General features: G+C 50.7%; 2 protein-coding genes across 2 annotated transcripts in view; one reads left to right on the top strand and one right to left on the bottom strand.

The window, feature by feature from the left end:
* The first annotated feature begins 450 nt into the window (after positions 1-450).
* Positions 451-6268, top strand: ADAD2 (adenosine deaminase domain containing 2). The gene is made up of 10 exons (XM_011385404.1): positions 451-901; positions 3764-3904; positions 4213-4260; positions 4351-4476; positions 4571-4721; positions 4804-4971; positions 5088-5317; positions 5421-5664; positions 5956-6076; positions 6164-6268. Exons 1-10 carry the CDS (start codon positions 451-453, stop codon positions 6266-6268), a joined length of 1785 nt encoding a protein of 594 aa, XP_011383706.1.
* An 11485-nt stretch (positions 6269-17753) lies between these two features.
* Positions 17754-23442, bottom strand: part of KCNG4 (potassium voltage-gated channel modifier subfamily G member 4) — an 11076-nt gene continuing 5387 nt past the window's right edge. The window contains exon 2 of the mRNA XM_011385393.2: positions 17754-18524. Within this exon, the coding sequence (XP_011383695.1) occupies positions 17754-18524 (771 nt within the window). The remainder of the gene's footprint in view (positions 18525-23442) is intronic.

Here is a 23442-nt window from a genome sequence, read left to right as displayed (position 1 = left end):
GGATGAGTACCTCCAGGCTCAGTTAAGCAGCTGGGGACTGGCTGTTGTGATGGTTGTGGTGTTACACGCAAGCCAGGTGAGATGCCGGACTAGAGTCCCCAACCCCTTTCTTCGTCAACGCTTCCCCAGGACCACGCAAAGGCGAAGAGGCTGATGGGAATGCACCCATTCCCCCTACAACCCCTGCGCCCGAAGCCCCGCCCCAGAAGAGGGGTGTTGGCCAGGTGACCACTCTGTCCACCTCCAGGCTGGCCTTCCAATTGGTTGCGAGCGCTGCCTGCCACAGTTCTGCAGGCTCTCATTGCCAGCAGCAGAGTTGGGGCGGAGCTCGCCACGCGCTATACGCGGCACAACGTGCTCCCCACGCGGGAGCCGGTTGGCGCGTGTAACAGGGTGCAGGCGTTGCAAGATCAAGCTCGGCCCACTCTCCTCTGGTCCTCACGTTCGGCCATGGCTTCAGCGGCCAGCACGGACGACAGTGGCCGCAGGAAGCCCCGCCTGGCGGCTTCATTGCAGATCAGCCCCGGGCCCAACGCCTGGCGTCCATCAGCTAGCCCGGGTCAAGACCCCTGGGAGCCTGCGCCTGCCCCCAGCATAGTGGACAATGAGGGGGGCGGGCAGCCGCTGGTCTCGGCTGCTGCGGGAGATGGTGGGCCTCGGGCGGAAGCCGGAGTCGGGGTACTAGGGGCAGCTCAGGCACCGGAAGACTTGGGGGAACAGCTGGAAATGTCCCCGAGGGTCTCTGTCCCGCCTGCAGGGCCTGCCGGGGACTTTCCGAAGGCAGCCAGACCCCTGGGCCTACAGCTCAAAGACCCGCCACCTGGCCAGGCCGTGGCCTTGCTTACGCAATACGCGGCCAGTCAGGGCGTCTCCCTGAACTTCCGAGAGGACCAGACAGCAGGTGAGGCCCGGAGGCCTGGGACAGCAGCACGTCTGGGCTAACCCGAGATAAATCAGAGGGGACGTTGAGCTGAGCCTGAGCCTTTGCCTGTCCCCTCCCCACCCAAAGTAGACTCCTGCGGTAAGCAGTATGGTGCTAGTCTACCGGCTACACCGGACATCTAACTGTGGCAGGTCACGGCAGGGGTGAACGTTATTCCCATCCGAGAAGCTCGTGAAGGTTAAAAGACGTGCCCCAAGCTACCCAGCCTTTCGCACGTGGTTGTTTTTTGTTTTTTGTTTTTTTCTTTTTCAAAGGTCAATTACATGCAATTACAGTCGCCTTTATAGCATTTGAGATAACTGAGTGAGGACCAGCCCCTGACTTAAATACATTATCAATTTGATAGTGGGAACACTAGAGATCATCATTACTGCGTCCTTACCTCTTCCTCAGGGCATCCTTTAAGCCAGTGCATTTCTAGTTTCTAAGGAGATAGCAAGATAATCATTGCTTTTGGGAATTTTTGTGAAACTATCTAAGAGACTCCCAAATGAACAGCTCAAAAAGAAATAATGTATTAAATATGTACCTAGGATTTGCTTTAATCAGGTGTGGTAGGACAGCAGACATAGAAATGATGGTTATGAAGGAAGAAGTAAATAGTCACAGATCCCTAAAAACAAGGCACAGCTCACCACACAGGGCCATGTCTGAAGGGACCAAGGTGGGTCAGGGGGCAGAAGAGACGGGAAAGAGCAGGTTCCAGAGCCTTTTTGGGGTTTTTCTTGGGAAGGAATGGTTGAAGCAATGCAGGTAGGCTGAGTAAGTTTAGGATTGAGTAAGGCAAAGCAGTGAGTAAATTTAGGGATTCTGGGGATGGTCCCTAGTTGTCTAATACATGGCCCTAGGGTAAGGATATGAGGAATATTGCCTTGAGTGAGAGTTTGATGGTTGGGATGTGAGCTCTAGATTGCTTGTTTTTTATATCAAAGGCATGCTTGCAGGGGAGTCATTTGCTATCTCTAGAAAATAGGTAGCCTCGGGAGGGGTGGTCTCTACAAGATCAAGAGCCCAAATGCCAGGGCATCAAGAATACAGAAAATAAGAAAATGGATTCAATACAAATGATAATGTCCAACATTCATGGGTTCTGGATGATGGGCCAGGCACTGTCTGAAGGACTCCAGTCACGTTAACTCATTGAGTCCTCACTGTTCCTTAAGGCAGGTTCAATACCGTTGCTACCATTCTACAGATGGGAAGACGGGCCAGAGAGGCGGTAGCTGCGTGGCTACAGCTGTATGAGCCCAGGCAGATTTTTTTGGAGCCTAAGCTGAACCACAGGATTGTATTGCCCCACTTTCTGCTTGACATTTCCCTTTCCACTGTTTATGTGGGTAGGCACGGTTTTGAGTCACTTTTATTTTTATTTTCTATTTTTACAGAATTTCAAAGAATAGTATAAATGAATTCCCACAAACTCTTCACCCAAATTCTCCACTTAACATTTGCCACCTTTGCTTTGTATGTCTCTCTCCATTCTATATATTTATATATGAATATCCACATTATTTTTTTATTAATCTGAAAGTTAATTTACCCCTTAAACTCTTTAGTGTGTATTTCCTAAGAACAAGGACATTGCTTTATAACTGCAAGACTACGATCAAATTCTAGAAATTTAAACATTAATATAATAAATACCATTCCCTGATTACCAGTCACATTCAAATTTTGCCAATTGTCCCAATAATGGCCCCCCAACCCACCGTGAACGATTACATTTAGCTGTCACACTTCTTTAATCTCCTTTTATCGGAAGCGATTGTCTTTATCTTCGGGATGTTGATGTTTATGAAGAGTCAGGGCCAGTCGTTTTGTAGAACGCCCTTACACTGGGGTTTGTCTGTTTCCTCAGGCTTGGGTTCAAGCTGTGCTTTATTGGCTGGAGGCCTGTGATCTGTTTGTCCAACCAATGGTGATGGTAGCTGGGAGGGCCTGAGGTGGCATCCTACAGGTGTCTTTACTTTCCCCTTCGTGCTTAATTAGTCATGAGGGGGGAGGGGTGGCGTCTGGAAATGGTGTGAATATTCTGTTCCCCATGACAGTCACCTTGTGGTTTTAGTGTCCTTTGATCACTGTTGCCAGGTTTAGTTATTGCCATGCTAGCTGCCATGCGCTGGTATTCTGAGGCCAGTGTTCCTTTTGCATCTACCCTTTGGCATCTTTGATGCTCTTTTAAAGTAGGTGAATCTGAGCACTAGCGAGCAGTGCCTAGGTGCGGATTTTCTTCTAAAAGGGCAGTCCTTTTGAGAAACAATTTAGTAGCAAGTACCAGTGACCGCCATGAACTAAGTTTATGCCTTTTGACCGCGTGAACCCAGTTCTAGGATTTCCACCTGTCTGTTTTGTGTCATAAGTAACACCTAAAGTGATAGGGTTTGATAGACAAACCTTTCAAACGTGGAAGAGAAATAAAGCTGTGTGTCTGGGGAAAGGCAGAGATTGCAATGTGCTCAGGGTCCTCATCCCGAGAACAGCATGGCCCTGAATCTGGGTTCTGGCACTACCTGGGTACGCTGCCCGCCCTTTGTGTACCCCCCTCTATAAAATGGGATCTTACAGGCCTATTTCAGAGGGGCTTAGGAGGATTCTCTGAGTGATGACGGGCCCAGTCCACCAAAACACGTGCTGTGCCTGGTGCAGGAATTGGCAGTCTGTCTCCTTATCATTCTGGCTGTCCTCGGTCTCAGATGTCAGGAGGAAGCACAGCTGACAGCTGCTGTGGCTCAGGTGGGGCAGATGTCGTGGCCCTCCTAGAAAGGGCCCGCAACGGGCATGAAGTGCAAGGCACTGCTTCATGGCCCCCTCCTTCCTTAGATCCCCGCTTCCCCTTTTCTGTGTGCGTGGAACTGGATGGGGTGGCCTGCCCCACGGGCACTGCCAGCAGCAAGAAGGAAGCCAAACAGCAGGCGGCTCTCTCTGCCCTCAGCTACATCCAGAGTCAGATGGCGAGCCCAGGTGAGGGGGCAGGTGTCCCAGGTGACCGAGCCCCAACTGGAGGCGGGGGGCTGAAACACTGTGTTTGTGCACGTGTGTGGGGACAGGGTGAGTTGCTGCAGAGACCATCTGGGCATCGGGACTGGCCTTTCAAGGAGTTGGGTGGGGGGGGCAGGGACTGCTAGGAGAACAGCCCAGGAACTGGTTTCTGGAAGATGAACCCCCCCCCACCACCACCACCACAATGGAACTTCTTGGCTTCCTGAAAGACAAAGGACAGGAGGGCAGACCCAGGACAATGGTAACCCACCCCCTTGTCTCTCTTCCAGAGCCCCCCAAGACCCCCAGCAAGCCTCCACCTAGCTCCTTGAGTATAGGTAGGTGGGCCCCTGTTGACCCAACCCCTGTGGCGAGGGGAGTGGCATGGCCTGCGGGGTCCCCACCTCTATCCTTTCCCCCATGTGCAGAGAACATTCTGACCCACGAGCAGCGCTGCGCAGCTGTGGTCAGCGCTGGCTTTGACCGCCTGGTGGACGAGACCTCACCGTACCGGGCCTGTAAGGGGACCGTGGCGGCAGTCATCCTGGAGAGAGGTAGCGGTTGCCCTGCCCTTCACCCACGCACCTCCGAAGGCCCCTGTGGGGCCCTCGTCTTAGGCCGGGCAATCTCTGCCTTTTCCCCTTGCAGAGGTCCCAGGCGCCAGGGGTCACGCCAAGGAGATCTACGAGCTGGTGGCACTGGGCACAGGCAGCAGCAGCTGTGCTGGCTGGCTGGAGTTCTCGGGCCGGCAGCTCCACGACTGCCATGGTCTGGTCATCGCTCGGCGGGCCCTGCTGAGGTGAAGGGCGGACAGGGTGGGCACTCGGTGGCAGCCTTAGGCAGGATGCAGCATCTCCCAGCGGCTCTTCTGTCTCTCCCAGATTCTTGTTCCGGCAGCTCTTGCTGGTGACACAGGGAGGCCCCAAGGGCAGGGAGCGGTCTGTGCTGGCCCCCCAGCCGGGTCCTGGGGCCCCGTTCACCCTCAAGCCCCGGATCTTCCTACACATCTACATCAGCAACACCCCCAAGGGAGCTGCTCATGATATCTAGTATGTGAAGAGCCACTGTGGGGGTGGTCAGATTGGGAAAGACGGTGTCAGGTGGGGTCAGAAGACCAGCTCTGGCTCTTGTGCCCAATGTCCTGTTTCCTCCTCTGCTTCTGCAGCCTCCCACCATCCCCAGAGGGCCGTCTCCTTCACAGCACCCCCTTCCGCCTGCAGGCCCATATCCAAGGGGAGCTGAAGCCCGTGTGCTACGTGGCACCCGCACTCCGGGACACCCACGTGGGCTGCCTTTCGGCCAGTGACAAGCTGGCACGCTGGGCTGTGCTGGGGCTGGGCAGCGCCCTGCTAGCCCACTTCTTGCCCCCCCTCTATGCCACCAGCCTTGTCCTGGGTGAGGACCCTGAGGGGTGTGAGGGTGGAAGGTGGACTCTGGGTGGTGTGTGGGAGAGGGTGGTGATGACTCAAACCTTGTTGTGTGTCTTCTGCCGCCACAGCTGACCCCTGCCACGACCCCCCGACTCTGAGCAATGCCATCCACACCCGGCCCAGCCTAGACAGTGTCTTGGGGTCACACCTGCCACCTCCCTACACCCGTACCACACTGCACCTGTTTTCAGGGCCCCCCGTGGGCCCCTGTGACCCCTCTCCCAACACCTGCCATGACCTGAGCCTCAACTGGAGCCTGGGGGACCCTGATGTCGAGGTTGTGGATGCGACTACCGGGCGTGTGAAGGCCGAGTGAGAAAGGCCCGTGGGTGGGCTGGAGAAGGGGTCTGGTGGTGAGGGCTCCCCATCTCCCTGCCTGTGAGATAAGAGCATGCATCGAGCCACCAGTTTGGGTCCTAATCCCAGCTCAGCGTCTTACAGCTCTATGACCATGGCCTGCGCTTCTGTTACCCACCCATGACACCCCACGATATCCCCTGAGATTGTCATGACTTGAAAGGAGATGGTGTGAGGGGCGTGGTGCGGGTGTTAGTTCATCTTTTCCTTCCTCTGATCTCCCTGTTCTTTTCTCTCCATCTCCAGTGCTGCCCCTGGGCCTCCCTCCCGCCTCTGCAAGGCGGCCTTTCTCCGGGCCTTCCGCCAGGCCGCCCAAGCTCTCGGGAAGTCCCACCTCCTGGCCTTGAAGACCTATGAGGAGGCCAAGGTCAGCTGCTCCCCTCCCCTCCCGCCCTCTTCCTTCTGCACCCCCAGCAAGCACCATCTCTTCACACCCTCTCATCTCTTGCCCTAGGCTGGGACCTACCAGGAGGCACGCCAGCAGCTGTCTCTCCTCCTGGAACAGCAGGGCCTGGGGGCTTGGCCTTCAAAACCATTGGTGGGCAAATTCAGAAGCTGAAACAGACCTCAGGCCTGAGGTCCGTGAGCCGAGCTGGACCGTCCTGGAGGAGCGCTGTTCCTGGGGGAGGGGTGGGGGAATGGTTGGAGTTGAGTAGAGCTACACAGGGTGAAATCGGGATTGGAGGGAGGGACATGATGTGGTGGAGGGATGGGGGCTACTGCGGATTTGGGCTTGAATAAAGCTGTTTCTGGTGCTTCTGTGTGTTTGTTGTCTGGCGGGTAGGGGTAGCCTGGAGTCCTTTTGTTTATGGAGAAGCCCCTGTCATGGCTGAGCTCTCGGCGGGCGTCTCCTCACAGAATTACTTTTTGCAATTATTTTTTTACTAATTGCAGCACCAGCCCTAGCTCCTCCCTGCCTTCCAGCCTGCATGCTCCGGGGAGGGCTGAGGCCACGTTGTGCTGGGGCCAGGCTGTTGGCAGGGGGTGTGGGAGAATTCCCTCTTCAGTGTCATGGAGAGTCCAGCCTCCCTTCTTTTCCCAGGACTCTCCCTGGGAGGAGCAGCAGAGAAGGGCAGTGCCTGCTCTTGGGCACCCCCCGCTGGCTAGTTGAGCAAGCTCAGCGAGTCTGAGCATCCCTGAGTTGAAAGGTGCCCGGACCTTGTGGGTGTTGGTAGTCCCCAGTCAGAAGGGAAGGCGGGGCCCTGGGCAGGCAGCAGCCCCAGTTCCTGCCCTTAAGGTCCCCTGGATTTCTGCAAGTGGGTAGGGCCTGGAGCCCTGTGGGTGTACTGGGGTGAATAGTGTCCCCCCAAATTCACATTCACATGGAACCTGTAAAAGACACCTTATTTAGAAATAAGGTCTTTGCAGATGTAATCAAGTTAAGATGAAGTCATACTGGATTAGGGTGGGCCCTGAATCCAATGACTGGGGTCCTTGGAAGTGGTAGACACAGGAGAAGGCCATATGAAGATGGAGGCAGAGATAAGTGTGATGCTACCACAAGCCAAGGAATGCCTGGAGCCACCAGAAGCTGGGACTGTTTTTTTCCCTAGTCTCCAGAAGTAACCAGGCCTGCCAGCACCTTGACTTCAGACTTCTGGCCTCCAGAGCTTGAAGAATAAATGTCTATTGTTTGAAGGCACTCAATCTGTGGTGTCTTGTATGGCAGCTCCAGGAAGCTAAGCCTCCCACCAACTCTGCACCAGAGATGCATTTTACAGGTGAGGAAACTGACATGGTGAAGTTGGATATCTTCCAGAAGAGCACATGAGGCCGAGGTAGAGCTGCAGTTCCCAGGGAGGCATCTACTTCCAAGCCCTTCAATCCCAGTGGCTGCCTTGGCTGCTGCTGGATTTGCTTCTGTGACCTTGGACAAAACTCCCAAACTCTTATAAAATGAGAACTCGATGATATGTTTCCTAAAACTATCTCTAAGGTTCCACGTTCTCACCCTAGCTCTTTCTTAATGGCCACCAGAGATGGGAGACGCAAATCCTCGCGGTTGAAAACAGCTGTGCTGGGAGAGGGTGAGAAAGCGGTGGGAGGACGGGAGAGGGCGCTCCAGGCAGGAGGAGCAAGGCGGGTTTTCAGGAATGCGCATGTGCAAAGGACGGGGCGGCGGGCCAGAGGGAGGCTGGGAGGTGGGCCAGAGGGAGGGAAGTTTGAAGCAAGAGGGAGGGTCTCAAAGGGCCGATACGCACTGAATTTTTTTTTTTTGTATAACTGAGAAAACAGTTATTTACTGTTAGCTTCCCCCGCCCCTCAAGGCCAAGTTTGAAATGATGATTTCTTGTGATTATTTTTTTTCAGGGAAGGAGAGAATTTTTAAAACACCCAAGCCTATTAGCACATTGTTTTCCCCAGGAGATAATTTAAATTGATTTACTTTTGTGCTGCAATGGTGACTACAACCAAATCCAGAACTATATCAGCCGTTCAAACTGCAGTTTTATGAAATAAGTCTTTTGATATTCATTAATCGCATACTCACTGGGTAAACAAGTTATTCAAAATGACATTAACTCTGCTGTGTTCTGCCAAGTAAGTAATATTTGTCCCCACGTTGCATACATCTGCCTGTCCAATCCTTTCCTCCCAAGACAGTCCTCATTACAGAATATTCGCTCAGTTCCTTTGACTCAGCTTATTTATTACTGCAGAGTGATGATGAACACCGCTTTCGAAATGGAGAGTCTGTTAATGTCTTTTTGGCCTAATCCCCTCTGGGTGAAGTTTTGCCAACACTAGCATATTTAAATCAGGAGGTGATTTAATCTAGCTGAGCACCACTCAAAGCTGCTTCCTCCAGGACAGATTTGCCATCACTCTCCTGTTCTGTTTCCTGCAGCTCTGAGCTCTGGGGATCTTTTCTGAACCCTGGTCACCCCCTGCATCATGCTGTCCCTCTGCTGTGTATAGTCTTCACCTCTGAGCAGAAGTGAGGCCTTAGGAACCCAAGGGGCCACTCCACCTTTCCGAGCCTCAGTTTCCTCGTCTGGCAAATGTGAGTCAGCCACAGATGCAAAGATTGCACGATTATGGTGAAATGAAATGGGACGTGGGCCGAACACTGTTCCTGGCTCTTGGCAGTCCTCAGGCAGCGGCTGTCATCAGTCCTGTCTGCTCTCAGCTACAGAGGTAGACTAATTGTTTCTCTCCATCTCCTTCTGTGAAGTCTCCCACGTAGAAGATGTCCAACAGACAAGCGTTGAATGGAAAATTAATGATGTATAGCAGGAGTTCCCAACCCCCTGGCCGCGGACCTGTAAAGCGTGCGGCCTGTTAGGAACCAGGCTACGCAGCAGGAGGTAAGCAACGGGCAAGTGAGTGAAGCTTCATCTATATTTGCAGCCATTTCCCAGCACTAGCATCACTGCCTCAGCTCCACCTCAGATCATCAGGCATCAGATTCTCATAGGAGCACTGGTCCCTGGTGCCAAAAAGGTTGCGGACCGCTGATGCATAGGATCTCCTCTTTACAGGAGTGGGTTAGAGGGAGAAAATAGTAACCTTGTTCTAAAATATGGTTTTAGAAAACATTTCAAAATTTTTCATTTTGTTGTGGCCTCTTTTTTCTCTCTGCCCTATATAAGCAGTCAGTAAAACCCAGAGAAAAGTTAGCGAGCGTCTAGAGAAAGAGTGTCTACTCTGTAAACTGTCATTCTGCTCCGTGGTTCAGGGGTGAAAGGACAGTTTAGAAAACACTGGGTACATGCTAAGATGCTGTGCAAAGCCACATACTCTGGCTTTCGTCAGAATTTATTCTAGACTGTCCATCATCCTCACCTCAAGAGGAGGTGGCCTCCTCTTGCAGAACATGATTCAGAGATTCCCCTCATCACTCTGTTCACAGTCCCATCGATCCAAACTGAGTCACACACCACACCTAGCTGCAGCAATGGCTGAGAAATAGAAATCTACAATGTGGGTGGCTTCCATTACTAAAAGGGCATAGGCGAGAATGGTGTTGGCAGTGGTTGGTGGTCTTTCCCACATGGGGCTGGGAAGGACTGACAAGATCTACCCCGTGCGAAAGGACTAGGCACTGCAGGGGGCATCACACAGCCAGGAGGGGAGCACAAGCAGATTTCCCAGAGGCTGCAGGTCCAGTGCCTTGTTAGGGAGCCCTGCCCTCTGTCGCCCACTAGTCCCTGACCTCACCTCCTTTTCCACTCCATCACTTCCTCTACTCCAGATACCACAGCCCTATGCTATCCTTTGAAGGACCAAACCCATTCCTGCCTCAGGACCTTTGCACCTGCTGTTCCTTCTTCCCCAGAGCGTTTCATTCAGAGATCTGCGTACTTTGCTCCCTTCACTCCTTCAGGATTTTCTCAAATGTTATGGCTCAGAAAGGCCTTCCGGGTCACCTTTTACAAATTTGCAACCCCTCACTCTGGTAATCTCACTCCTACCCTGCTTTATTCCTTGTCTGTTTCATTCTCTGCTGAATCTCTAGTGCCTGGACCATTGTCTGGCACAATAAAAACTTGCTGATGAATAACTGGAGAACAAATTTGGGAAAAAAAACACCAGCATACCCTCTTGTCACTGCAGGGGCCTGGTAGCCCAGTGGATCACATCACCGATACCCCAGCCCCTTTCCACAGCCTCACCCATACCCAGTGTCCTCCTCTGACACCCTGGATTCACCTTGTCAGCTGAGGCTAGTGCTCTCCCAGGGTGAGCCTGGAGTCGTTAATTTACTTTCTGAAGATCTCAGCGTCTTTAGCTCAGATGCAAGAATTAAGTAAATGGGAGCATTTGTGTATGTGAGAAGTTTGATGGGGAGGCAGGGAGGCCCACCCTCCTTGTGGGCGAGTCTATGTCAGTCTCGCTGCTCACCGTCTTGTCCCTGGTACTGACGTGGTGGCTGGCACACAGCGGCCACTTACTAAGATGAGAGAAAAGGAATCTTCGTGGGAAGGGAAGGATGCTCGCATTTGCTGTCCACCTGCTGAGTGCCAGGCCCTGTCACTAAAGGTAGACATGGGCCAGAGGCAGAAGCTGGTGACTTTTAGACACGTTTATAGGACTGAACAACGGGTCCAGGTCATCATGAAAAGGAAATATTTCATTGTCTAGAGTAGATGTCAGCTGGGAAGCTATCACACTTGGACATCGCCCCTGCAGTGGGTGAGGTGGTAATGCATTTGCGTGCGTGTTTTCCCCATAGAGATTTGCTGTTGCACTTCGGGTGCAGATTCTTGTTCCCAGAGTGGCAGATCACCAGAGCTAGCGAAGGTGGCTGGGGAGCCAGGCTCCTCACTCCACCGGGGCCAGTGGCCAGGGATATCAGGCCCACGAATGCCTTTGGAAGCTTCTACAGGAAATGAGTATTTTGTCCATGGGGTGCAGGGTAGAAAGGTGGGCCAACTGCTATGACATGCAACCTCTCATTTTCAGCGGGCTACACAGGAGAAGTTTCTTCTTGCTTGAGCAATCCATCGATGCTGGCGGTGCAGGAGTTTGGGGACATGGCTGCTTCCATCTTGCAGCTCCATCGCCCTCAGGGCAGGGCTGGCAAACTTTTTCTGCAAAGGGCCAGAATAAATATCTCCAGCTTGAAGGCCATAACAGTCTCTGTTGCCCACCTTGGCTCTGCTGTTGTAGTCCAAAAGCTCCGTAATCAATATCTGAATGAATGGACCTGGTTGTGTTTCAATAAAGCTTTATTTATAATAATAGACAGTGGGCCAGATGTAATTTACTGATCCCTGCTTTAGGACTTTGAGTATTCTTTGGATCTGCCTGCAACTTGCAGGGTGAGGGGCGGGAAGGAGAATGTAGAGGATCATGCAGGAGTGTTTGCAACCAGCCTGTGGTGGCATGTGCCCCTTCCACCACATTCTACTGACCAGAACTCTGGCCCTGCCTCCCCTGACCTGCAAGGAAGCTGGAAATGTGGTAGGGGAACCAGATGTTGGCAAACCCCTTGCAATCTCAGAAGCCTGTTCAAATCTGGCACCCCTGCGCCCTCTTGTACAGTTACTCCCATCACCACTCTATCCTCCTCGTTCCTAGGACTTACCACAAGCTCTGCTTATCCTGTTTTTTTTCCTTTCTTGACTTATTTGTGGTCTGCCTTCCTGCCTTCCTGCCTCCCTCCTCCCCCTTGCCTAGGCCCACACAGGCAACTGTCTTAACTGACTGCTGTCTCCACTGAGCTAGAACAACATCTGGCACATGGCAGGCACTTAGCAAACACTGCCCTAGGACCCAACCACTGCCCCTTCTGATGTCTGACTTGGCAGTGGCCCTGGGATGGGTGGCCCGTGACCCCTGCCACCCCTCATTTGGGGGACCCTCCCACCTCTTCCCACATCCCAAGGTCAGCCCCAGCAGCCCCTGAGACTAGACATGCCCCAATATACCAAAGAAGCCACAATATCACTTAACATTGTTTAATGTTTCTCTGGGAGATGAGGGGGTGGGCGGGGTGGGGGTGGGGGTTAGTCCCGAAAGCTTATTTAGGAAGATGCCAAGGGAAACTGCTGAGCTTTCCGGGGGATCCTATTTCAAGCTGGTCTTTGGCAGAGTACATTGGAAGCTCTTGGAACAGCAAGATTGACTAATTTTAGTTAAGGGTTTCAAAATTAGTTTCCTTTTCCTTGGCTTTGTCCCCCTTACAGAAAAGGTAAGTTATAACCGTCACGCATTCTCCGTGTGTCATCTAGAGCAGGCTGTGCCAAGGCAGGGCTGGGCTCTGTGCAGCCTCAGCCAGGGTCGCTTGGGACGACTGGAGCCACTGGGACCATAGAGACGGCCAGCAGCATTCTTTTTGTTTTCTTTTTAACCGACATCGTGCTCCTGCAAGTGCCTCTTGGTTAGACATCAAATGCTGGACAAGACAGGTACTGGGTGAGGATCTGGAGGCACAGAGCTGAGGGCACTGGATGGGTAGTCCTGGCTTTGCCACTCCGGGGCCGTGTGACTTACCACCTTACATCCCCTTCTTGGGCCTCTGAGTCCACAACTTTAAAATAGACAGCTTGGGCCTGGTGACCCTCAAGTTCCTTTTAGCTCTAGGAATCCATGAGGCCGGCCCCTCCTGAGTTACAGGGTCAAGGAAGAGCAATGGAAGGTTCCCTCCTGGTGGCAGGTGGAAAGAGATTACCTGCTCTGAGCCTCAAGGACTAGTTTATTTGCGAGGCAGACGATCTCTCCTCTTTGCAGAGGTGGCCTGAGGTGGCCTATGCATACCTGGCCCTCTGGCATATTCTATCTGCACAGGAGCAGAAGTTAATTTTGTGTCGTGTTTGAATACCTCCGGGCCTGGCCAGCACTCCTTAGCTCTCCTTCCCTCTCTCATTCTCCACTTCCCTGCCAGTGTTTCTTGAGGTCACCTCCCAGATAAAGGGCTCATATGTCACCTGAGAGGAGCATGGTGCCCCCAGGCGTGATACTCTAAGAAGAACACAACCTCAGGGATGCAGAGTCTGGCCAGGAATGCACAGCCTCAACCTAAGCACAAGGAGACATGAAATGGACACAAAATGAGACCATTCTATTAAAAGGGGGGGTTTATATTCATCCAAAATTTCAATGTCATCTATATCAAAGGCTGAGGAAAGGTCAAGGTTACAGGAGGCTAAGGAGACAGGACAAGTAAATGCAACATCTGATCCTACACTCTATTCTGTCCTGGAAGGGAAAAGTCTAGAAAGGATATTATTAGGTCAGCTGACAAAATTGGAACAGACAGAGATTTGGTTAAAATATTGCATCCAAGTTAAATATGCTGATGTTCATAACTGCACTGTGGTTTTATAAGAGAATATCTTCGCTCTTAGGATCCACACACCTAACGAGATGTTTCGGGTTTCCTGTGCTCTTTATTTCACAGTGGAGTTGGTTTACCTTAGAGCTTCCTGTCCTTTTATTTTGAGGGGGAGTCATGGATTCCTTGAGAATCCGATGAAATCACTGGACACTTTGCACTTTGAAACACACATAACATACACATTCTTCGTTGCATATCATCTCCAGAAGTCACAGACCCTCACGGAAATTCTCGGCTGAGAATCCTCAGACCGAAGGTCTTCTGATCGGCCTTCCAGTTACCACTTTCTAAAGTTCTAAAAGCTAAGGGCATGATATAGTCAACTTGCTTTCACATGGTCCAGAGAAACATACTATGTGTACGTAATAAAAAATATATAGAGAGAGCAAATAAAGCAAATGGAGGCAGAGAGTTTAATGCCGCTGGAGAGGGGCAGGCAGCTGGGCAAACACAGACATGTAGCCAGGCACTGGCGTGTGCAGTGTCAAGGTTGAGCGGGTAGTAACATGGCACGCAGCTGGTGGGCAGAGATCTCAGTGAACTCCTATTCGGATATGAACTACTTGTTGATTTTTGCTAAGGAAGCAATTCTGTTGATAGTCGGGGACCTTGGTCTGTTTTTCTTTCTCATCTTTCACCTTGTTTCTTACCTGCTCCTACTTCCAGAATCACACACTGCCCACACTGGGAGAATTTTAACCACCATCTCGCCCACCTTCTTGATGGGATCGACGAGAAAAAGAAGGCCCAGTGAAATCAATTTCTGGGTCCACTGTCTTACAATGAAGGAAGAGTGAGAGTTGGTACCCAAGACATCCCAAGACAACACTGCTTACTCTGCCCAGGATCGCATGGCAGAATGTTGTCATAATCTTGTCTTGAACATTCTCTTTGGGGGTTTGGGAACAGTTTCAGATGAGCCTAAGAGCTGCAGCATGAAATACGAGAAAGAGTATTCTGCTGGGAACTAGGATACTTGGGTTCAACTAAATGAATCGGCTATGTGGCCTCGGGCAGGTGGCTTTCCTTCTCTGAGCCTTGGTCTCTCCATCTTAAAACGTGAGAGTTGATTTATTTAATTTGTTATCCCTTTCGCGGGGTCGTGGATTCCTCTGAGGATCTAATCATTGGACCCTTTTTCAAAGCTGTGCAGTCTGTGATGCATAATCTCCAGAGGTTCACAGACTTCCTCAAGGAAACTCCCTGCTTAGACTGTCTTCCGATGGGCCTTCCAGTTAACAATTTCTCAGATCCTATAAGCCACCAAAATAGAGTCAGTGGGTGCAGCCCCACTTACTTTGCTTTGAAAAATTAACCCATCCATCCCCAAGTCACTTTAGGGGCTCAACTCTGTCTAAAGAGATGTTGAACCAACATTTTTAAGTTTTCTCTGGGAGATGTATATATGATATAACAGGAAAATGGACTGAAGTAGAAGCCATTAGCTCTTTACCAACAGCTGAAAAATTTTTCCCTTTGGCTACAGTCACACCCATTGGCCTCAGATAAAACGAGCCCTTCTGGGAATCACAAAACTCCTTCCAGCCAATGGGGATAAAAAGACCACCTCGCACCTTGCTTGTCATCTCTACACCATCCAATCAGCATGAAGGAAAGGCTGCTCTGCAAGGCTAGACTAGTCCTTCAGGGTATTACTTGGGAGAAAAAAAATAGAGCATTTAATTAAGCCCCACATGTGAGCAATCGATTTCAATTTTCCACTTCTAATTTAGTAAAGAATTTCCATTAGGTGTGTACTAAGACACTGTAGAACCTTGTAACGTTGGTGTTGGGCTCATCTATTTTTCTTTCTGTCCCTGCCTGCTTTTGAGCAGATAACTGGTATGTGAAACAGAGGAAAATGAAGATGTTTGGGTGGAAACCAGTCCTAGCGACAGGCAGAGTTGGAGTGAGGATATTGCATCAGGCACTCAGCGCAGAAAAGGTCTCCAATCAGAAGAGGGAGGGCCAATGTGGGGTCTGATGTGGATTTCAGGCCTTCCAGTGGTTGTCAAAGATTGTTCCCTGGTCCAGGGTGAGCAGCTCAGTTTAAGGGGCCGTGGACATGCACTGATTGGAAGTGGGTAAGGTGTTTAGAAATTTGCGATTTTTTAAAAAATTGTTACTTACAAATGTTACACTTTGGGGTCCAAAGTTCTCCACCCACATAGACGCCCTGAGGGTCTTCATGGAACTCTAGCCAGAAAACCACAGATCTAGCCCAATCTCTAAAGCTGACAGAGAGGGAAAGGGGCCAAGGTCTCATCTGAATTGTACAAGGGTGTGGCCTTCCGTTGCGTGAGCGGCCTCTGTGCTACAATGCGAAGACTTTACTCCATGAAATGTCAGCATGGGAGGGACTAGGATGTGCTCTGCCTATTTTGGGGGTCTAAAGGGATGGGGACATGTGCTCCAGTCAGCTGGGAGGGCACCTGGAGCGGTCAAAGGGCTTCCCCTGAGGCCAAGGCTAGCTTGAAGCCAGATGCTGGTGTGGGCACTCCCTTGGGTCAGAAACTCCAGCTGTATTGACCCTGGCATTGAGGTCAGAGAAAGGTGTGTGATTGGCCCATAGTAGGCCTGCGTTAAATACGAGCGGAATAAATGAACTGCAGGTAACTTGTCCCCAGTGATGAAGTGCCATCGCGCTTACACATAACCTACATCCGATCTGCAGAGCCCTGACTGCCTCGCCACACTCGTTAGTAATCCAGCGCACTTTCCCTGGGGGATTTGCAGCCAACAGTGAGTAACTGTGTGGCTGTGTCAAACATGAAAGCTGCCACTGAAACCTCTCGCAGGTGTGTTTTGTGGGGGGACAACAGATGAGATGCCAGGACTTGGCATCACTTTGTACAATTAATAACTCGCAGGAGGTGGGCCCTTGAATCTTGTCTGAATTGCTCAACCGTTTTCTGTTCCAAACTGTTCTTCCTGCATCCCATCTGCTTGTCATCATCATCCACCCATGCAGTCCCTACAACTCACTTCCTCCTCCAGCATCTCCAATATCTCCTCTCCTTCTAACAAAATGTCCAAATCCTCTGCACAGCACCCACAGTCCACTACCTTCTCACCCCAACCCACTTTTCCAGCTTTGCCTCCCAAGTAACCCTCCACATTCAACTCCTCCTATGTTTCTGTGAAGCCCTTTGCGAGTCAACTGCTCAGGATTCATTGCTATTTTCCTCTCTCGTCTTAGCATGCAATGCTTTTATCTCAAATGACTTGGTCCTGCATCTGCCTCCTACACTGGATGCAAAGGGCCAAATCTGTTCATGAATGAATGGATACATAAGTAAATACATTTAAATATAAGCTGAGAATTTCTATCCTCTGGCATCAGGGGCATGGTCCAGGGGGTCAGTGAGTGGCAGAACCCAAGGCTGACCTGAAGCAACACTGCATCTGTGGTGGCTTAGCTATGAAGGTGGAAAACTGAGGTCTCTGCAGTCCTGGAGGAACAAGCAGTAGAATCGATTCTCTCAAGGGACAATGAAGAGCCCTGCAAGAGTTAGCCTCTGTCAAGGCCAAGGACTGGGTAATTCGAGAATATCCCACCTGGAATCCAGTTAGCCAAGAAGAGGCTGCTGTGCTAGCAAGTGGCACCCATGCCCAGGTCTCAAGCAAGTCAAGAGGAATGGCAAGCTTGTAGCCCTGCCCGATTTAATGCAAAGAGGCACTTCGGCCTCCTTGACCATGAGCTTCCAGAGCTGGGCGGGGGGCAGGGGGGTGCTGCACTAGGAAAACCATTGGCGGTGGTGAACGGAGGGAGAACATGTTGATCTCTGCTGGAACCCATGATAGGCTGGGCGGGGAAATCTGATCAGATGGGTTTGCAATGACTGGACCCTCCAGTTTCTGGCATTGGGGGTGGCCCAGGAAAGAGAGTCTTAAGGGAGGAACAGAATTCTGTAGGCTTGGTTCTGCGGACGTCTGGGACCCAGCTCGAGCTTGGGGTGTTGAAGACTCTGCTGGGAAGGAAATAAGAAAGACTGACTTAACCCAGCAAAACTGGATGTGCTCAGTGATGGGCAGGGAGAGAGGAAAAAGCCAAGTGACATCGATAAGGTCAGCCCGGATTGTCATGGCCAGTCAAGAATCACAGCGACCCATGTCTTTGGCCTTGAGCTCCTCCTAGCTTTGGAAGTACTCCCTGAGCTCTGGAAGCATACCACCATTTTATCTATGCCTGGTGTTCTTGAGCCCATATTAGCCAAGGGTGATGGGTTGAAGTCCCAGCATATTCATGAGAGGTTTTTAGTTAAATGTATTTGATGGGCGAGGTGGGTCCCTCCAGAATCAGGTCATCCACGTCTTTCAGAAGTTCACGTTCACTGGCAGTGGTAGAGTTTTGCAGGCGGCGGAGGCGGGTCTGGAGCTGCTCCTGCTCCTTCTTGAGCTCCAGGTAGGAGTGTGAGAAGGTGTGGAAGATGGATGTGGCTGGGAAGGCCATGATGAGGATCCCACTCAGGATGCTGCTGAGGGCCACCACCTGGCCCGGCACACTGCGTGGGACCATGTCGCCGTAGCCCACTGTCGTCATGGAGATGACCGCCCACCAGTAGGAGGCCGGGATGCTGGTGAACTCCAGGACCCGGCCAGACTCATTCTCGGCCACATAGACCAGAGGGGAGAAGAGGGTGATGGCCACGCAGAGGAAGAGGAGGAGCAGGCCGAACTCCCGCGTGCAGCGGCGCACCGTGAGGCCCAGCGTCTGCAGCCCCAGCGAGTGACGGGCCAGGCGCATGACATAGAGGATGCGCAGTGCCCGTAGCACACGCAGTGCCAGCCCTACCTTCTCCAGGTAGGAGCTGCTGCCCTGCCTCTCGCTGTCCTCCTGGGGTTCCTCGGACACGGCCAGGGACACGTAGTAGGGGGAGATGGCTAGGATGTCGATGATGTTCAGGGGGCCTTGGAAGAACTGGCACTTGTTCCGGGCCTGGACAAACCGCAGGCAGAACTCCAGGGAAAACCAGGCTACGCAGACGGTCTCCACGATGAAAATGTAGTAGCACTTCTGAGAGCACTCACCCTAAAGAGGCAACAGAACGCAGAGTGGTGAGTGGAGGGGCAACAGCGCTGGGGGGAAATATCCATGCGGAAAAGAGATTCCATATTTCTAGATTGATATAGATATCAATATTGATATAGGGATATAGGGAATCAATATTGATATAGATATAAATTCCATATACATAGATTCCATATACAAAAATTCAATGCATTCTATATATTATCTATCTACATTGATTGAGCTGTGCTATAGACTGTTAGTTGTCCACCAAAATCTCCTTTTTACATAGCTGTCAAATTGTGATTGGGCACGTGGCTGGTTAGCTAGATCAGAGACCACCTTTCTAGTTTCCCTTGCAGGTAGATGTGGCCAAATAATTAAGTCCCCGCCTGTGGGATGTAAATAGAAGTGATATATGCCACCTCCAGTTCCAGGAATTAAGATGTTGGTGTGAATTTCTGCACACCCTCCCTGGGAGCTGGGACAATTCTCTTGGCCCTGCAACCCAGCTTAGAACCAGCAGATTAGACCAATGCTGCAGTGGGAAATGAGGAATCGAGGTGAAAAAAATCCGGATCTCAGAATGAGAGCTACCCATCACCTTGATTGCTCTTTGTGAGAGAAATCGACTTCTATTTTGTTTAAACCCATTCTGTCTTGGAGCTTCTTTGTTATAGAAGCCAAACTTCACCTTTTCCAATATAAGCTTCTCTTGCTTACCAGACACTGTTCTAGTGTAGTCACCTAAGCCCCACAGTGACGCAGGCATTACGACTTTACTTTATGGCCCAGGACATGTTTCTGGCAGTGAAATGACTTGCCTGAGCTCACATACATAGTAGACGATCTCTCAGCCACCGTACTCTGTTTTGTAACTTCTTTGCCTGCCATCTCTCATTCATTCCTCCAACAAAAATGTATGGAGGGTTCGCCTTGTGCCAGGATCCGAGCTAGGCTCTGGGGGTAAAGCACTAGAGAAGCAGATATCGTTTCTGGGGGCTTGGAGGCTCGTGGGGGCAGAGAGAGCTCCCACATCCTTAGAATGGTCCTATGACATGGATTGCAACTGTTCATACAGGGTCTGTTTCTCTGGGAGATTCCAGCTACGTGGGGGCTGTCGTGGATTCATTTTTGTGTCATTCACACACCTTGCCTCTCCTACCAGCCCCTCTGCTACTCCAAGTGTGGTCCTCGAGCCAGAAACAGCACCTCCTCCTGGGAGCTTGTTAGAAACACAGAATCTTGGGTTCTACTGCATCCCCAAAGAATCAGAATCTACATTTTAACAAATTTGAGAAGCCCTGGTCCAGTGTAGTGGTTCGTAGCCTTGGTTGCACATCAGAATCACCTGGGGCAGGTGGAAGTCAGGGGTGCTTTGAAAAAAATCCCGATGTCTGGGCTGGGACCTCAGAGATTCTAATTTAATTGATTTAGGTTTGAGCCTGAGCAGTAGAATTTTTTAGAATCCCATAAATGATTCTAATGTGGAGTCAGAGTTGAAAATAGTATATATATGATGGATGAGTAAATGAATGACTGAAGCCAGTTGCCTCAGTAAAAAGCAAAATGTTGACAACTGCAGTTTTCTTTGGATTAAAAGGCTCTGAAGTGGAAAAAGAAATTATTTCCAGTGCCTGAGCCCACAGGAATACTAAATTGAAATGTCCTTTATGTCTGGCTGCTGGTCTGTCCTGATCTCTGTTTGCCTGTCCAGGGCTGGGCAGCTTTCTCTCTTAACTTGTATCTGGGCTACCAAGGGGTGGGAGACTGTGGGAGTCCTGTTGAGGGCATGGAGTCCAGAGCATCTCAAATTCCACAGGCTCAAATTCCACACTTCCACTTCTGCAGGCATCCCATTTGGTCCCTCTGGACTTTCAGTTCTATACCCTGGAAGTTGTTTTGATGAATAGAGACCAAACATGTAAACTAGCTAGCAGGCTGCAGGACCTGTAGGCACATGGTACAGTGTAGCTATCTTTATGAGATGATTGACTGATCACAGACATAGTCTGCCTGGTCATTTTAAGGGTCACAATATCCTTCTGTTACCACTGATCTTTATAGGAGGCTAAGGAAATTCTCCAACACACTGGGAGGTCTTTGCCATGACTGCCCGGGTTTACTTCAGGATCCTGGAGGTCTCGGGAATTTGGGATTCCAGTTCCCCAATCCTGCTACAGATTTGCTGTGTGACCAAGCAGTGGTTACTGCCCCTCTCTGTGCTTCAGTTTCCAATAAAGAGATTGGAACAGTATCAGTATTTCTCAAAGCTGATTCAGAATCTCCTGCATCAGACTCTCCCAGGATGCTCATTACAAATACAGAATCTTGGGCCCCCATCACAAAATCAAAACCTTGGAGTAGCGCCCAGGGACCTGCATTTTGGCAAAAACCCTTGTTGAGTCAGAGGCACCTGGAAGTTTTTCTGAATCTGGCCCGGATTCTTCCCTACAAAGCCTCTTTCATCTCTAACATTCTGGGAGTTTTCCTTCCGGCTTAGGAGACACTTATAGCTGAGCATAACCATTCTAGACTAGTGACCCCAAATCTCAGGAAGGTGACTCCTGAGAGGTGGAGAAAGCTCTGTGGGTCCTTCCTTTGCCTCCAGTGCTGGCTTTTGGATATTCAAATCATGCACCACCTACCTCCTTCCTGGGGCCTGGGCCTGGCCCTGGCAAGCCGCCACCTCCCTGTGCTGCAGCAAGCTCTGCCCCGTGTCCTGCCACCTCCCCCCACCCCCCCCCCCCCACCCCCAGGCACTGCTGCTCCGCTCCACATCCTTAAAGCAGCTTCCCAGCACTGGGCCTCAGGGAAATGCCCCGTTAGCAGCCAGTGTCGGGGTGGTGGGGATTCGTGGGGCTCACGCTAAGGAAATAATTCCAAGGCCAGCCAATATTTGAAGAAAATAGAAAGGAAAGAAAAAAGTTACTTTTTCTCTCGCCCATAAAGTTTCTGGTTGTTTTTTGTAAGTGGAGTGAACCACTCATTCTTGTTTGCCCAGAACCTTCTGGGTTTGAGCATGGAAAGTCTCAGGTCACCATGACCCCCTTAGTCCTGGGCAAAATAGAGTGCTGGTCATCTTCATGTCGCCGGCGAAAATGAGGTATATTCTGGTTCCTTCGTACATGAGTCAGCCTAGGAAAGCTGGGGGTGTGAGCGATGCAACCACATGGATGAATCTAACAGACAGAATGTGGGCAAGATAAGGCTGGTGGATGTCTCCGTTTATGTGACGTTCAAGAACGGGCAAAACTCCCCTGGGCCGAGCAACATCACCAAAACAGCGGCCGCCTCTGGGTGGGTAGGGATCGACTGTGAAAGGACATGAGAGAATTTGGGGGGATGATGCGGATATCCCATTTTAAACTGGATGGGTAAGATTGGTGCATTTCAATGTATACAAATTTTACCTATAAAACTGTAAAACATAAAATGAATGATAATAAGCAACTGGGGATAGGGAGGGGGAGAGAGAAAGAATAAGAATGGCGGATGTGGAGAGTTGTGGGGACTTGGGGTGCATTATATTATTCTGTTTACCTTGTAAGTGCCTGAAATTTTCCATCATGAAGAGTTGAAAATAAAAAAGGTCAGAAATCAAAACCACAATAAGATACCAATCCACACTCACTAGTATAACTATGATTCTAAGGACAAAAAATAGCAAGGGTTGGCAAGAATGTGGAGAAATTAGAACCCCCAAACATTGTGAGCAGGAATGTAAAATGGTACAACGGTTGTGAAAAGCAGGTTGGTGGTCCCTCAAAAAGTTAAGCATACATTTGCTATCTAATCCAGCACTTCCACTCCGAGACATATACCAGAGGAATTGAAAACAGGCGTCCACACCAAAACTTGTACACAAATGTCCATGGCAGCCAAAAAATGGAAACAACCTAAATGCCCATCGCCTGATGAATGGATCAACAAAATGTGCTCTATCTGTACAATGAAATATTACTCAGCCATAAAAAAGGATGAAGTACTGATTCGTGCTTTGACATGGATGAACCATGAAAACTTTATGCTTAGTGAAAGAAGCGAGACACAAAAGTCCAGATATTGTATCATTCCATTTATATGAAGTGTCCAGAAAGGGCAAACCCGTGGAGACAGAAAGTATATTCATGGTTGCCTCGGGCTGAGGGGAGTGGGGGCAATGGGGAGGAGCTGGTAACATGTTCACGGTTTCTTTTTGGGGTGATAAAATTGTTCTCAAATTAGAGAGTGGTAATGACCGCACAACTCTATACTAAAACCCATTGATTTGTGCACTTTAAGAGGGTGAATATTTGAGTGCGTGATTTATATCTTAGCCAAAAAGAAACCAGGGTCTGAGTCGGAAGGGGCTGAGTCAGTCCCGGCTGCGGATGCGTGAGTGCCGGTCCCGCAGCCTTGCCCCGACTCCCTTTCCAAAGCTGCAGAGCAGAGCGGCTTTGAAAGGCTCTGGGGTAAGAGGGCAGGCAGGGCTTACCGAGGGCAAAGTCACTGTCCTTGAGGGCAAAGTCATTGTCCATCTGGACAGGCTGCCCGGCAGACCGCCGCAGGTTCAGTAAGGGCCAGTTTTAGAACTTCCATGTGGGAGGGATTCAGGGCCGAATTCTTGACCTTGGAGCTTTTCTCACACCCTTCTCTCTCTCACGTCAAAGCCTGCCAACTCCCCCTTGGGAATATGGCCAGATTCAGCCACTTCTCACCTCCTCTTTAGCTCAGTGCTGGTCCCATTGCTCCATTCAGCAGCTGGGGCCTCCCTCTCTCCCCCCACCCCTCTCCTGCCTGTGATCTTCCTCATTTGTGCCTCTGGCTCTGGCCGCAGGTCCCGGCAGCTTCCTCTGAGACTCTTTGGGGCCTGGCCCTGCTGACTCATTCCTCTCCCTGGCTTCCCCCTCCTCTCTGCCATCTCTCCCCTCCTTTACACCCCTTCTACAACTCTCTC

This window comes from Pteropus vampyrus, unplaced genomic scaffold (assembly GCF_000151845.1).
Source record: "Pteropus vampyrus isolate Shadow unplaced genomic scaffold, Pvam_2.0 Scaffold711, whole genome shotgun sequence".
NCBI classification, from domain to species: domain Eukaryota; kingdom Metazoa; phylum Chordata; class Mammalia; order Chiroptera; family Pteropodidae; genus Pteropus; species Pteropus vampyrus.
Note: the sequence above shows the minus strand (reverse complement) of the source record. Positions and strands in the feature narration are given on the sequence as shown.

What these genes read in the sequence shown, in the direction of transcription:
- ADAD2 (XM_011385404.1), top strand. Translation starts at nt 451, where the DNA reads ATGGCTTCAGCGGCCAGCACGGACGACAGTGGCCGCAGGAAGCCCCGC. An exon ending in GGCAGTCATCCTGGAGAGAG is followed by an intron (nt 4,477 to 4,570) that starts GTAGCGGTTGCC and finishes TTCCCCTTGCAG; the next exon opens with AGGTCCCAGGCGCCAGGGGT. An exon ending in GGAGCTGCTCATGATATCTA is followed by an intron (nt 4,972 to 5,087) that starts GTATGTGAAGAG and finishes CTGCTTCTGCAG; the next exon opens with CCTCCCACCATCCCCAGAGG.